The sequence below is a fragment of the Alexandromys fortis genome, unplaced genomic scaffold (genome assembly GCF_014885135.2).
Source record: "Alexandromys fortis isolate MF-2015 unplaced genomic scaffold, M_Fortis_MF-2015_v1.1 scaffold_0, whole genome shotgun sequence".
Classification (NCBI taxonomy): domain Eukaryota; kingdom Metazoa; phylum Chordata; class Mammalia; order Rodentia; family Cricetidae; genus Alexandromys; species Alexandromys fortis.
This window is the reverse complement of record NW_026067949.1, coordinates 42080965-42093276: the sequence shown is the minus strand read 5'-3', so window position 1 is coordinate 42093276 and position 12312 is coordinate 42080965. Positions and strand designations below refer to the sequence as shown.

Below are 12312 nucleotides of genomic sequence, written 5' to 3'. Positions count from 1 at the left end.
GCCAAAGAAAAACCAACAATATTTTTCTATATAAGCAGTATTCATAGAAAATGTTAGTCATGATGAAAGTCTCAATTGTCAGCTGAGAGGAGACTTTAACCCCTGTCATTGATGGGCTCACCTTCTTCCTGGTGCCTTTATAATCCTCCTTGTCTTTCTATTTTGCCTCAGTCTCAGTAGGATACTGTGACATTTTTTTCTTCTATATACTAACTACCATTGTTTTCAGAGGCTTTTATTTGAAGTACATATAAAATACACAGATTCAGAATGCTTATGGGCTTGAAACAAGGTTGTGTGTGTGTGTGTGTGTGTGTGTGTGTGCGCGCGCGCGCGTGCTCATGCGTGCGTGCACGCTATGTGTTGCTTTTTTGAGAGGCTGAAGGTATTAGATTGAACCACCAAATAAGGGTTCCTGGAACCCATTTCAGATCTTTGCCAGAGCAGTAAAAGCTTTCAGCCCCTGAACTCTCTCTAACCCTAACTAAAAATTTTAAGTGACTGTAGAAATCATGTGCCTTTATTATTTACTCATTAAAATCAGATAAGCTTTTGTTTAGTTTTTATGATAATGGGGCCTTGTGCATGTTAGGCGAGTACTCCATCACTGAACTATATTCTAGGCTTTTCTTTTGAGACAGCTAGCGGTGTAGCCTATACCAGCACCAGACTCACTGTGTAACTTTAGCAGTCTTTGAGTTCAAGATCTTCTTGCTTCAGCATGATTTTGAGATTGAGTGTACATAATCATATACGGCTTAAAAATATGTCAGGTATGGTGGCACATACCTTAATTCTGACACTCAGGAAGCAGAGGCAGGTGGATTTCTCTGAGCTTGAGGGCTTTATGGTCTACATAGTGAGTTAGAGCCAAGCCAAGTCTACTTAGTGAGACTCTTGACTCCAAAAAAATAAATAACTTATTTACACATAGAACAAAATAGTCATTCTGCAGTTTAATGCATGTACTTGAATTGTGGTGCCCCAATCCCTATTAATTACCTGCTGCCTCTTCTACTTCCTTTCTCCAAAGCTTTCTATTTTTACATTCAAGAAAAAAAACCTTGTTTTAAAAATGGCATAGAGCTCACAGATACTGTCCTACCTGTGTCTACCACTGTGCACACATTACTGTATGTTAAGGTTTCCTATTTGCCTTGTAATAAATCATGTTATAGGCCTACTTTTAGTAGAAGTAGGCTCTAGTGTTGTGTTTCTTTTATTTTACAGTTACGGGAAGAAAGCCGAAGGCTGGCCTTGGCTGCCAAAAGAGAAAAGCGAAAAGAGAAGAGAAGGAAGAAAAAGGAAGAACAAAGAAGAAAATTAGAAGAAATTGAAGCCAAAAATAAGGAGAACTTTGAACTCCAAGCTGCCCAAGAAAAAGAAAAACTTAAAGTTGAAGGTATTTTTTCCAGACAAGTATCCAGTTTGATACTGCAGTTGAAGTCGTATACTCAGCTGCACCTAGCAGATGTAACCCATCACTTAGTAGTCTGAGGTGAAAGGGTCCCAAGATAAAGACATGTGGGCTACACAGTGAGTTTGAGACCAGAACACAATTTGGTGAGGTTGTCTCAAGAATTTTTTGTTTGTTTGTTTCTGTTTTGTTTTTTAAGATAGGATTTCTCTGTGAAACAATCCTGGCTGTCCTGGAACTTGACTTGTAGACCAGGTTGGCTTCGAACACACAGCTCTACCTGCCTCTGCCCCCCGAGTGCTGGGATTAAAGGCCTTTGCCACCACTGCCTGACTCAATAATTTTTTTTTTTAAAAGAATTCCACGAAATTAACAGTTGCCTGCCATGTGCTGGGTCCTGAAAACAATTCTTTGTACTAAAAAAGCAATTATTAGCTTAAGGTAAGCATGGCAGTGTATTGTGGCAATGCCACCATTTGGGAAGTAGAAAGCAGGAGGGTCAGCAGTTCAGGGGTATCCTTGGCTACAAAGTCAGTCAATGGCTAACTTAAGAGGCATAAAATCCTATTTCAGAAAACAAAATACGACCACTCCTGCTCATTGTAATCATGATTATATTTACATTTTAGTTGAATGTAGTGGTACATATTTATAATCCTAGCATTTAGAGACTGAGGTAGGTCAATTACTGAAAAGTCAAGGCTAGCCTTGAATATATAGTTAAAACCCTGTTTTGTTTTTATTTAAATTCCTGTCAATGAACTTAGAAATATTTACTATTTAGATTTTGGTTTTGGATTTGTATTTTGTATTGTTTTGTAGTTTTGAGATACTTTGGCTGTATTTGGCTCGTGCTAGCCTTATACTCTACATTTTTCTATCCCAACCTTTCAGTTAGCTTAGATTGTAGACATTTTCTTCCATTCTTGATTTGTAACACTTTTGGGTACGTGCAGTTAGTCTAGTCTTTCTCCTCTTTTTCTTATAAAATGTCTTCATTTTATATATAGTAACATTGTTATATTTATGTTAGTAATTTTATAAAATTTAATACATGACTCATGTTTATATTTCCCAAGCTGTTTCCAAATATTCTTTATAGTTTTCTGCTGTATCAATCTCATCAGTGAATGACTAACTTAATATTACTGCTTTTACAGAAGAACCTGAAGTCTTGACAGAGCCTCCAAGTGCCACCACCACCACTACCATAGGAATATCTGCTACCTGGACTACTTTGGCAGGTTCCCATGGGAAAAGAAATAACACCATAACTACCACCAGTTCAAAAAGGAAAAACCGGAAAAATAAAATTACTCCAGAAAATGTTCAAATTATATTTGATGATCCACTACCAATTTCATACAGTCAGCCAGAGAAGGTGAATGGAGAGTCCAAGAGCAGCAGTACCAGCGAGAGTGGGGACAGTGACAATATGAGGATTTCCAGCTGCAGTGATGAAAGTAGTAACAGCAACAGCAGCAGGAAGAGTGACAATCATTCTCCAGCTGTGGTCACTACCACTGTGACCAGCAAGAAGCAGCCCTCTGTTCTTGTTTCATTTCCAAAGGAGGAGAGAAAATCCGTTTCTGGCAAGGCATCTATAAAGTTAGTTCCAAGTTCCTTTTAGTGGTGTCATGTTAAATCCTTGTCACTAATTTTCTTTCTTTCTTTTTGAAACAAATTAATTACTAAATATTTTTGTATGCTAAAAAGACTAAGCTGTTGTTTAGATTTTCTGCTGAGAAAATAAATTATTTTTACTATGTAATTTTTTGTGATTGTTGTTAAACTTAGCTTATGAAAAGTTTTGATAAGTGAAGCTGGGTGTGGTGATATATGCCTGTCATTTCAGCCTTTGGGAGGCTGAAGCAAGAAAATCACAGGTTCAAAACCAGGTTGGGCTAAATGTTGACTTGAGAATAGCCAGACCCTGTCTCAAAAATGAAAAAGGTATTGGTGTCTAGTTTCAGTGTTAAGATTCTGCTCTGCTAAGTTTACCCCTGTGTGGTACATTCTTGAAGCTGGCTCTTTGTTATTAAATGTTGACTAGCAGAGACGTTAGGAGCAGATTCCGCATTCTTTTTTTTTTTTTTAATTGGTCTTAAACAATAAACTGTGTAACTTTATCATTTAAGTTTTTCTGCGTCTGTTCATTATTAATGTGCTTTCCCTCCTTTGTTAAAGATTGTCAGAGACTGTCAATGAAGGGACCAGTAATTCTCTGTCAACTTGCACAAAGTCTGGTCCATCTCCTCTTTCTTCTCCAAATGGGAAGTTAACAGTAGCAAGTCCTAAGCGTGGGCAAAAGAGGGAAGAAGGATGGAAGGAAGTTGTGAGGAGGTGAGTGATTCTTGGCTTACAGTTATAGTCCTCCCACCATTCCTGAAGTTGTAGACAAACTCATGTTTCAAAACTAAATCTGGTCAAGAGACAGTCTTGTGTATCACATGCTAAAAATGCCAGTGTTTTAAAGTGTGAAGTAAGGTGGTGGTAGATGCCTTTAATCCCATTGTAATTCTTTGTGTAGCTCTGACTGTCCTAGAACTTACTATGGTTGACCAGGCTTGCTCAAACTTAAGAATTCCACCTGCCTCTGCCTCCCAAATACTGGAAACCTTTCACTAATGTGAAGATTTAAAATTGAAATGTGCCAGACCTGGTGGACCATGCCTGTAATCTTAGCTCTTGGGAAGTGTAAGCAGGAGAACCAGAGTTTAATGTTACCCTCAGTTTGAGGCCAGCCTGGGTTTTTTAAGGTCCTCATTTGTTCATAAAAAACACACAAAATTAAAACTGCTTACTATTCTTCCAAAGTACCTGAATTCAGTTCCCAGCACCCATACAGGACAGCTCACGGTTTCCTGGACCCCTATCTTGAGGGGATTGGACACCCTTTTCTGGCCTCCTCAGGCACCTGCACACACATGCAATACAATCCTATAGATACACCTAAATTAAACCAGCTTTTCCAGGTTGTCCTGTGACCTCCACATGTATTCCTAATGCATGCATTACCCCCCCCCCCCCCCGCGCGGAATAAAATGTAAAAAAATCCTTTGTAATTTTGCAAAGTGAGGCATGATTGTTTTTGCCTGTGATCCAAGTACATGAGAGTTGGTGGCAGGAAGATTGGTTGATTTGGAAGCCAATCTAGGTTATGGAATGAGACAGTCTAAACAGCCCAAACAGGTCTTGATTTCAACGTAGATATGAGGGTGACCTTGAATAAGTACTGATCCTCTTGCCACCAACTCCCGGCACTTGGCAGGCTAACCTAGGTAATTTTTTTTTCTTTTTAATTTCTATTAGGCTTTTCTTTTTTCCACACATGACTTTGTGAATTTTTATGTCTAGATAATCAATTATATGCTTCTAAATAATTCAGGGAAACAGAATTTTCATATTTTTTGAGATAATACATTAGATATAAATAAGTTAAGCAGGAAAAGTGCCTAAAAGAAGCCTTTCTTGAGACTTTAGACTAAATTAGCTCCATTGAAACTCCCTGTTAATTTGCACCACCAGGATTTGCAGTGGCGGCGTGCACATCTACCTAGTATATGTTGCAGGAATATAATAGGATGATAGCCAAGAAAGCAAACCACAAGATGAAAAGTTAGGCTAAGACAGCATTTCCCTGAGTAGATCAGGCTACCTTGTAGTTCAGAGAGATCCACCTACTTCTGCTTCCAGAGTGCTGTCACTAATAGGGCCTTTTGTTTGTTTTTCAGGATTAATAATAAATAAAAAGCTGGGTGTGGTGGTACACCCTTTATTTCCAGCACTTTTTTTTTTAATTGAAAAAATTTCCGCCTCCTCCCCGCTTCCCATTTCCCTTCCCCTCCCCCGCACTCCTTTCCCCCTCCCTCCCATTCTCTTCCTTCCTTCTCCCATCCTAAGAGCAGTCAGGGTTCCTTGCCCTGTGGGAAGTCCAAGGTCCTCCCCCCTCCATCCAGGTCTAGGAAGGTGAGCATCCAAACAGACTAGGCTCCCACAAAGCCAGTTCATGCAGTAGAATCAAAACCCAGTGCCATTATTTATGGCTTCTCATTTTGAGGCAGGCCAAGATTGCCTTTTCAAGCTAGCCCACAGCTACATAATGAAATTCTATATTTACTGAATTTAAAAAAAAAGATGAATATAAGCCTATTTTGCAATAGTCTGTTCTTCATTTATAGTAAAATACCTTAATTTTTAATTTCTTATTTTCATTATAACTACTGATAGTAATTTATCTTTGTAATTTTTAAACAGGTCAAAGAAAGTATCTGTTCCATCAACTGTGATATCTAGAGTGATTGGAAGAGGTGGCTGTAATATCAATGCTATTCGGGAATTTACTGGTGCACACATAGATATTGATAAGCAGAAGGACAAAACTGGAGATCGGATAATAACTATAAGGCAACGCTTTATTTCTACATTTTCTTTCTGTTTTATTGTATTGTAACTCAGTGGAATGGAACCATTTTAGTAGCATTTTGTGTTTGATTTGTGTGTGTGTGTCTGTCCCGTCCTTTTCATGTTGTGAAGAGATACCATGATCTTCGCAACTTCTTGTGAAGGAAAACATCTAATTGGGGTGGTTCAGAGGTTCAGTCCATTATCATTATGGTGAAAAGTACCTGAGAGTCTGACTTCTGCTGTGGGCAATAGGAAGTCAACTGAGACTGGACGGTATCTTGAGCATGGGACACCTCAAAGCCCTTCCCCACACTGACACACTACTTTAACAAGTTCGTATCCACTCCAATAAAGCCATACCTCCTAATAGTGCCACTCCCTGTGAGATTATGGGTGCCAGTTACACTCAGAGTCAGAGAGGGAGAGAGAGTGTGTGTCGGGAGTGCAAGTATATCTGAATGCTTGTGAATGGCAGACATCAACCTTGGGTACTGATTTCTAATGTACTTTACCATGTTTTGTTGGTTTTAATTTCTAAGTTGTGTTTGTATGTCCTCAGAGGTTAAAGACTTCAGATATTCTGGAACTGGAGTAATAGGCTACCGGGCATGTATTTGGGAAACTGAATTTGAGTCCTCTGCAAGAGCAGTATATGCTCTTAACCATAAAACCATCTCTCCAGGACCCCGCCCCCTTCCGTTCTCTGTTTTGGGTGGGGGAACCTCAGAATGGCCTCAAACTTGCTATGTAGGTATACATTGCAGGCTCTTGAGCCCAAATGATCTACATATCTCCACCTTGCCACTATTCAGATCACAAGAATGCAGACACCATGCCCAGCTTTTTATTCTAATGTGTTTTAAGGTCATACAGTTTCTATGCATGCAAGACAAGTACTTTACCAATGGAAAGATCTCCACAGGGCTGGGCGAAGTCGGGGGATGGGACAGGGTCTGGATACCTGGAGTTTTTATGTATGCTCACACTGCAGAGACCAGAGAAGAATTTCTCTTCTCATGGTCTGTCACTGTGTCTTATCCCTTGAGATAGTACCCCTCAGTGAATCTGAAGCTTGGAAGCTTGATGTTTAGGCTATTCTGACTGGATAGAGAGTTGCCAGGATCCTTCCATAAGTAATTTTGAGGTTATTGACATGCTGGCTATACCTAGCGTTTATGTGTCAGATATTCAAACTCATGTTTATTATTATTATTACTTATTTATTTATTTATTTATTTATTTATTTATTAAAGATTTCTGTCTCTTCCCCGCCACCGCCTCCCATATCCCTCCCCCAGTCAAACTCATGTTTTAGTCCTTTGTTCATCAAGCACTCTTACTCATTGAAACACCTCCCCTGACTTTATGTTTTTAACGATAATAACTATGAGAATTGTACCACATATCTTTAATCTCAGCAGAAGCAGGCAGATCTCTTAAGTTTTGAGGCTTGCCTGGTCTTCATAGTGAGTTCCAGGACAGCCAGGGTTATGTCGTGAGCCTTTATCTCAAAGGGATGGGGAGTTGGAAATAGAAATATAATTATTCCTAGTAGTCCATTTTCTAATTAATGCATTCTTGTGACATGTTTTAGGTGTTATTAGGGAATTTTGAAATAATCTTAAAAATTTGTTCTGAACCTGGATTAGTAAATGTCTAACACTTTTTCTAGTTTTTCGAGACAGGGTTTCTCTGTACAGAGAAACTGTTCCTGGCTGTCATGGAACTTGCTCTGTAGACTAGGCTGAACTCACAGAGATCCAAGTGCTTGTATTAAAGCCATAAGCCACCACACCCAACTAATGTCTAGTACAATTTAAGCATGGAGTTATTTTCTTTCAATTGTACATTTGAAATTTTGTTCTTCTGAGATGGTATTCTTAGAATTTGAACTTATTAATATAGTTTAAATCTGACATAAATATTTAACTTGAAAAACTCATCAAATGTGTCTGCTGTAATATTCTTAGAATAAAGATGAGAGCTTAAGACATAGGCTGTAAGAAGCTATGCCTATAGCCATTTTAAGTATGTTTTGAAAAGAAGATACTTTGGCAAGGTCCAGAGTTCAATTCCCGGCAACCACATGGTGGCTCACAACCATCTGTAATGGGGTCTGGTGCCCTCTTCTGGCCTGCAGACATACACACATAGAGTATTGTATATATAACAAATAAATAAATATTTTTTAAGAAGTTAAAAAAAAGATGGCTTGGAGGCTAAGAGCACTGACTGTTCTTCCAAATATTCCAAAGGTCCTGAATTCAATTCCTAGCACCCACATGGTAGCTCACAACCATATGTAATGAGATCTAGTGCCTTCTGACCTGCAGGCATTCATGCATGTAGAACATTGGATACATAATAAATAAATAAATAAATAAATAAATAAATAAATAAATAAATAAATAAATAAATCTTTAAAAGGAGAAGCAGGTACTTTTTTACATTATGTACTTAATCCATTTCCTATTCATCTTTTCTGGCTTTTCCCTCTGCTAAAGTGGCTAGGTTGTCACAACCTGCCATATCAAGAGAAAAGACAAACAGGTGCTTTTTCTGGATCATTTGTTTCTGAGGTTTCCATACATGACCTCATCAAATGTTTTTCTGAAGACCCAGCATGACAGTTTGCTGTCATTGTCATTGTTGACATTATTGGGATTCCTAGCTCATTTTGAGAGATCTTCCCTAAGGGATTATACTATTAATAGGGAAGATATTTGGAAATATGTAGTAAGCTTTTCTCTGCTAATTGTAGAGTTTTCCGTGTTTATTTACATTGGTATTTTGTTCTTTGATTTTGTTATGCTAAAGATTGAACATAAATCCCCACATCCAACTTCTTACTTAAATTGTTTTAGTATTGATTTTATTTTTTATTTATTTAAACTTTTTGGGCAGGGTGTCTATGTAGCCCCGTCTATCCTGGAATTCACTATACCAGACTGTCTTTGGACTTAGAGACTCTGCCTTCTCTAAGTGTTCACATTAAAGGCTTAACTTTCTCTCCCCTCTTTTCTTTAAGACCAGATCTGAGGATGTAGTTTAGACTGGCCTTACATTCAGAGTTCACATCTCTACTGGTACTAAAGGTGTTAACTACCACTCCTAGTTGTTGACCAGCTATAGAACTTTGTAGTAGTGTATGCTACGCAAGCTTTTGTGTATAATTGACTTCCTAACAATAAAATGTCTTTAAGACGGGATTTATTTATTTATTTACTTATTTATTTATTTTTGGTTTTTTGAGATGGGGTTTCCCAGTAGCTATGGAGTCAGTCCTAGAACTCGCTCTGTGGACCAGACTGGCCTCGAACTCACAGAGATCTGCCTGCCTCTGCCTCCAAGCACTGTAAAGGTGTGTGCTACCACCACCCAGCAGGGAAAATATCTTAGTTTAAGGAAACAACAGGAAAATGAATTTTTTCATTTAATAAATATAGGGCGTGGTGCAGTGACTCAGCAGTCATTGCAAGATACCTGGATCCAGTTCCTAGCACCTACGTAGTGCCTTACAACCATCCCAGCGCTTCTATGTGTGAACATAAGTCTTTTTAAAAGAAAGTCAATTAAGATAGTTGTATAGGTTAGTGACGGGGAACTTTGCTAGCTTGGGAAAGCTTGCCAATGGCATACCAAAAAGGAAGATAAAAATTGCTGATGTTCTGAAGCTTAGCATTAATTCAAGATAATTTATTGTTTCCAGTAGACCTAAAAGTTGATAAGACTATGTCCCTTGCACGCTTCGGCTTATCTGGTGTGTGTGTGTGTGTTTGTGTGTGTGTGAGCCTATCTGCGCACAAATGACTTTATATTACTAGAGACTAACCCTTGGCATTTGTTTTTGTCTGCTGATCAACACAGGGGTGGCACTGAATCCACAAGACAAGCAACTCAGTTGATCAATGCTTTGATCAAGGATCCAGACAAGGAAATTGATGAACTTATTCCAAAGAATCGTTTGAAAAGCTCCTCAGCAAATTCCAAAATAGGGTCATCAGCACCTACCACCACTGCTGCTAATAGTTCCTTAATGGGAATTAAAATGACGACTGTAGCTCTGTCATCGACATCTCAAACTGCCACAGCACTCACTGTGCCTGCTATCTCTACTGCATCCACTCACAAAACCATTAAGAACCCAGTGAATAATGTGAGGCCTGGTTTTCCCGTTTCTCTTCCATTAGCATACCCTCCTCCCCAGTTTGCACATGCTTTGCTTGCTGCTCAGACTTTCCAGCAGATCCGTCCACCAAGGTTGCCCATGACCCACTTTGGAGGTACTTTTCCACCAGCTCAGTCCACTTGGGGTCCTTTTCCTGTCAGGCCGTTGAGCCCTGCCAGAGCTACTAACTCGCCTAAGCCTCACATGGTGCCTCGCCATAGCAATCAGAATAGCAGTGGTTCTCAGGTGAATTCAGCAGGTTCTTTAACTTCAAGTCCAACAACTACAGCCAGTTCATCAGCTTCAGCGGTGCCTGGTACATCTTCAAATGGCAGTCCAAGTTCTCCTTCCGTCAGAAGGCAGCTTTTTGTCACAGTTGTGAAGACATCCAATGCCACAACCACAACAGTCACAACTACAGCAAGCAACAACAGCACTGCACCCACAAACGCCACATATCCTATGCCTACTGCCAAAGAACACTACCCAGTATCCTCCCCATCTTCCCCATCACCACCAGCCCAGCCAGGAGGGGTTTCTAGAAATAGCCCTTTGGATTGTGGAGCAGCATCCCCAAATAAAGGGGCATCTTCTTCCGAACAGGAAGCAAGTAGTCCGCCAGTAGTTGAAACCTCAAACAGGCCTCCACACAGCAGCAGTTCTGGGAGCTCATCAGGTCATTCCACTCAGCAGCAGCCTCCGGGACCTGTTTCTCAGGAGCCAAGACCCCCTCTTCAGCAGTCTCAGGTTCCTTCCCCGGATGTGAGAATGACTGTTCCTCCCACAGCAACAAGTTCTGCTCCAGTGGTGGTGCCTTCTACTGCGCCTGTGCCATACCCTATGCCTCAAACACAGATGGGATGTTCCCAGCCTCCTAAAATGGAAACCCCTGCTGTCCGACCACCTTCTCATGGCACAACTGCCCCTCACAAGAATCCAGCTCCAGTGCAGAATTCATCTGTTGCAGTCCTCAATGTCAATCACATTAAAAGACCTCATAGTGTCCCCTCCTCTGTCCAGCTACCTTCGACCTTAAGTACACAAAGTGCTTGTCAGAATTCAGTACATCCAGCAAATAAGCCTGTTGTTCCCAACTTCAGTGCCCCTTTACCATTTGGGCCCTTTAGCACATTGTTTGAAAATAACCCTACGAATGCTCATGCCTTCTGGGGAGGCTCTGTTGTTTCATCTCAGTCAACACCAGAATCCATGCTGTCTGGAAAGTCCTCTTATTTGCCAAATTCGGATCCTTTACATCAGTCTGATACTTCCAAAGCACCAGGTTTTAGGCCACCATTACAGAGACCTGCTCCAAGTCCCTCAGGTGAGTATGTTTATTTTTACATTCTCTACTTATTACCACTTCACATGGACGCTAGGAAAAAATTTGGCTATATTCTGATGTATTTTCTCTATAAGTAGGTTACATGGACAGAGGGGGTGGTCTGTTGCTCTGCTGTTGTTTTTGAAACAGGGTCTAGCTACATAGCCCTGGCTGGACGACTGGACTGGAATTCAAACATCTGCTTCCTGAGTGTGGGATTAAAGGTGTGGGCTTTGGGGCCTGGTTTTTTTGGTTTTTTGTTTGCTTGTTGTTTTTTTTTGTTTGTTTGTTTTTTGTTTTTGTATTTGTGGCACTAGGAGTTTGACTCATTCATTTATGCCTGCTAGACAAGTGTTTTCTTTACAACGAGCTACACCCCAAGCCCAAGACAGTTGCAGTCCTTTATACATTTGTGTAGCATGAGCATTTAGTGTGGTATTTTTATTTTAAAATCTTTTAAAGGCTATAGTAAATTTTATCCTAAATACATTAGTGGGTCTCATCTCCCCCTCCCTCTCACCCCCCCTTGAAACAAAGAAGAAAAAGGATTTAGGTGTTTTTTTTTGTTGTTGTTTTTTTGTTGTTGTTGTTTTGTTTTTTTGAGATTGGAAGCAACTCGGGAAGCCTTTAGTTTGAGACCAGTCTTCATAACCTATCTTGAAAAAGACAACAGAAGGGCATGGTGATACATGCATGTAATCCCTGCACATGGAAAGTCATTTCAGCTACAGTCTGATCTTGACTGCTTTAGCTACAGGAGATCCTGTCTCAAAAGAAAGAGGAAAAAAAAAAAAAAAACATAGGTTTTATGTTAATAAGGAAATGCCAGCTAACACCAAAATACTACCAGTTTTATTAAATTCAAATTCATTTCTGTTTTTTGGACATCTTTCTCATCTTAAAATGATATGCCATCTAATGTGGTAACCATTAGGTGTCCCTTTTATTTCTATTTAACTCAGTGAAAATTCACCAGATGTGAATACCTTTATTCTC

At 39.7% G+C, this 12312-nt stretch overlaps 1 protein-coding gene across 6 annotated transcripts in view; it reads left to right on the top strand.

The window, feature by feature from the left end:
• Positions 1-12312, top strand: part of Ankrd17 (ankyrin repeat domain 17) — a 134576-nt gene that overhangs the window by 108627 nt on the left and 13637 nt on the right. For all 6 annotated transcript variants that reach the window (XM_050150169.1, XM_050150168.1, XM_050150165.1 and 3 more), the window contains 5 exons: positions 1231-1402; positions 2578-3025; positions 3605-3760; positions 5675-5824; positions 9692-11316. In XM_050150169.1, coding sequence (XP_050006126.1) covers positions 1231-1402; positions 2578-3025; positions 3605-3760; positions 5675-5824; positions 9692-11316 — 2551 coding nt within the window. The remainder of the gene's footprint in view (positions 1-1230; positions 1403-2577; positions 3026-3604; positions 3761-5674; positions 5825-9691; positions 11317-12312) is intronic.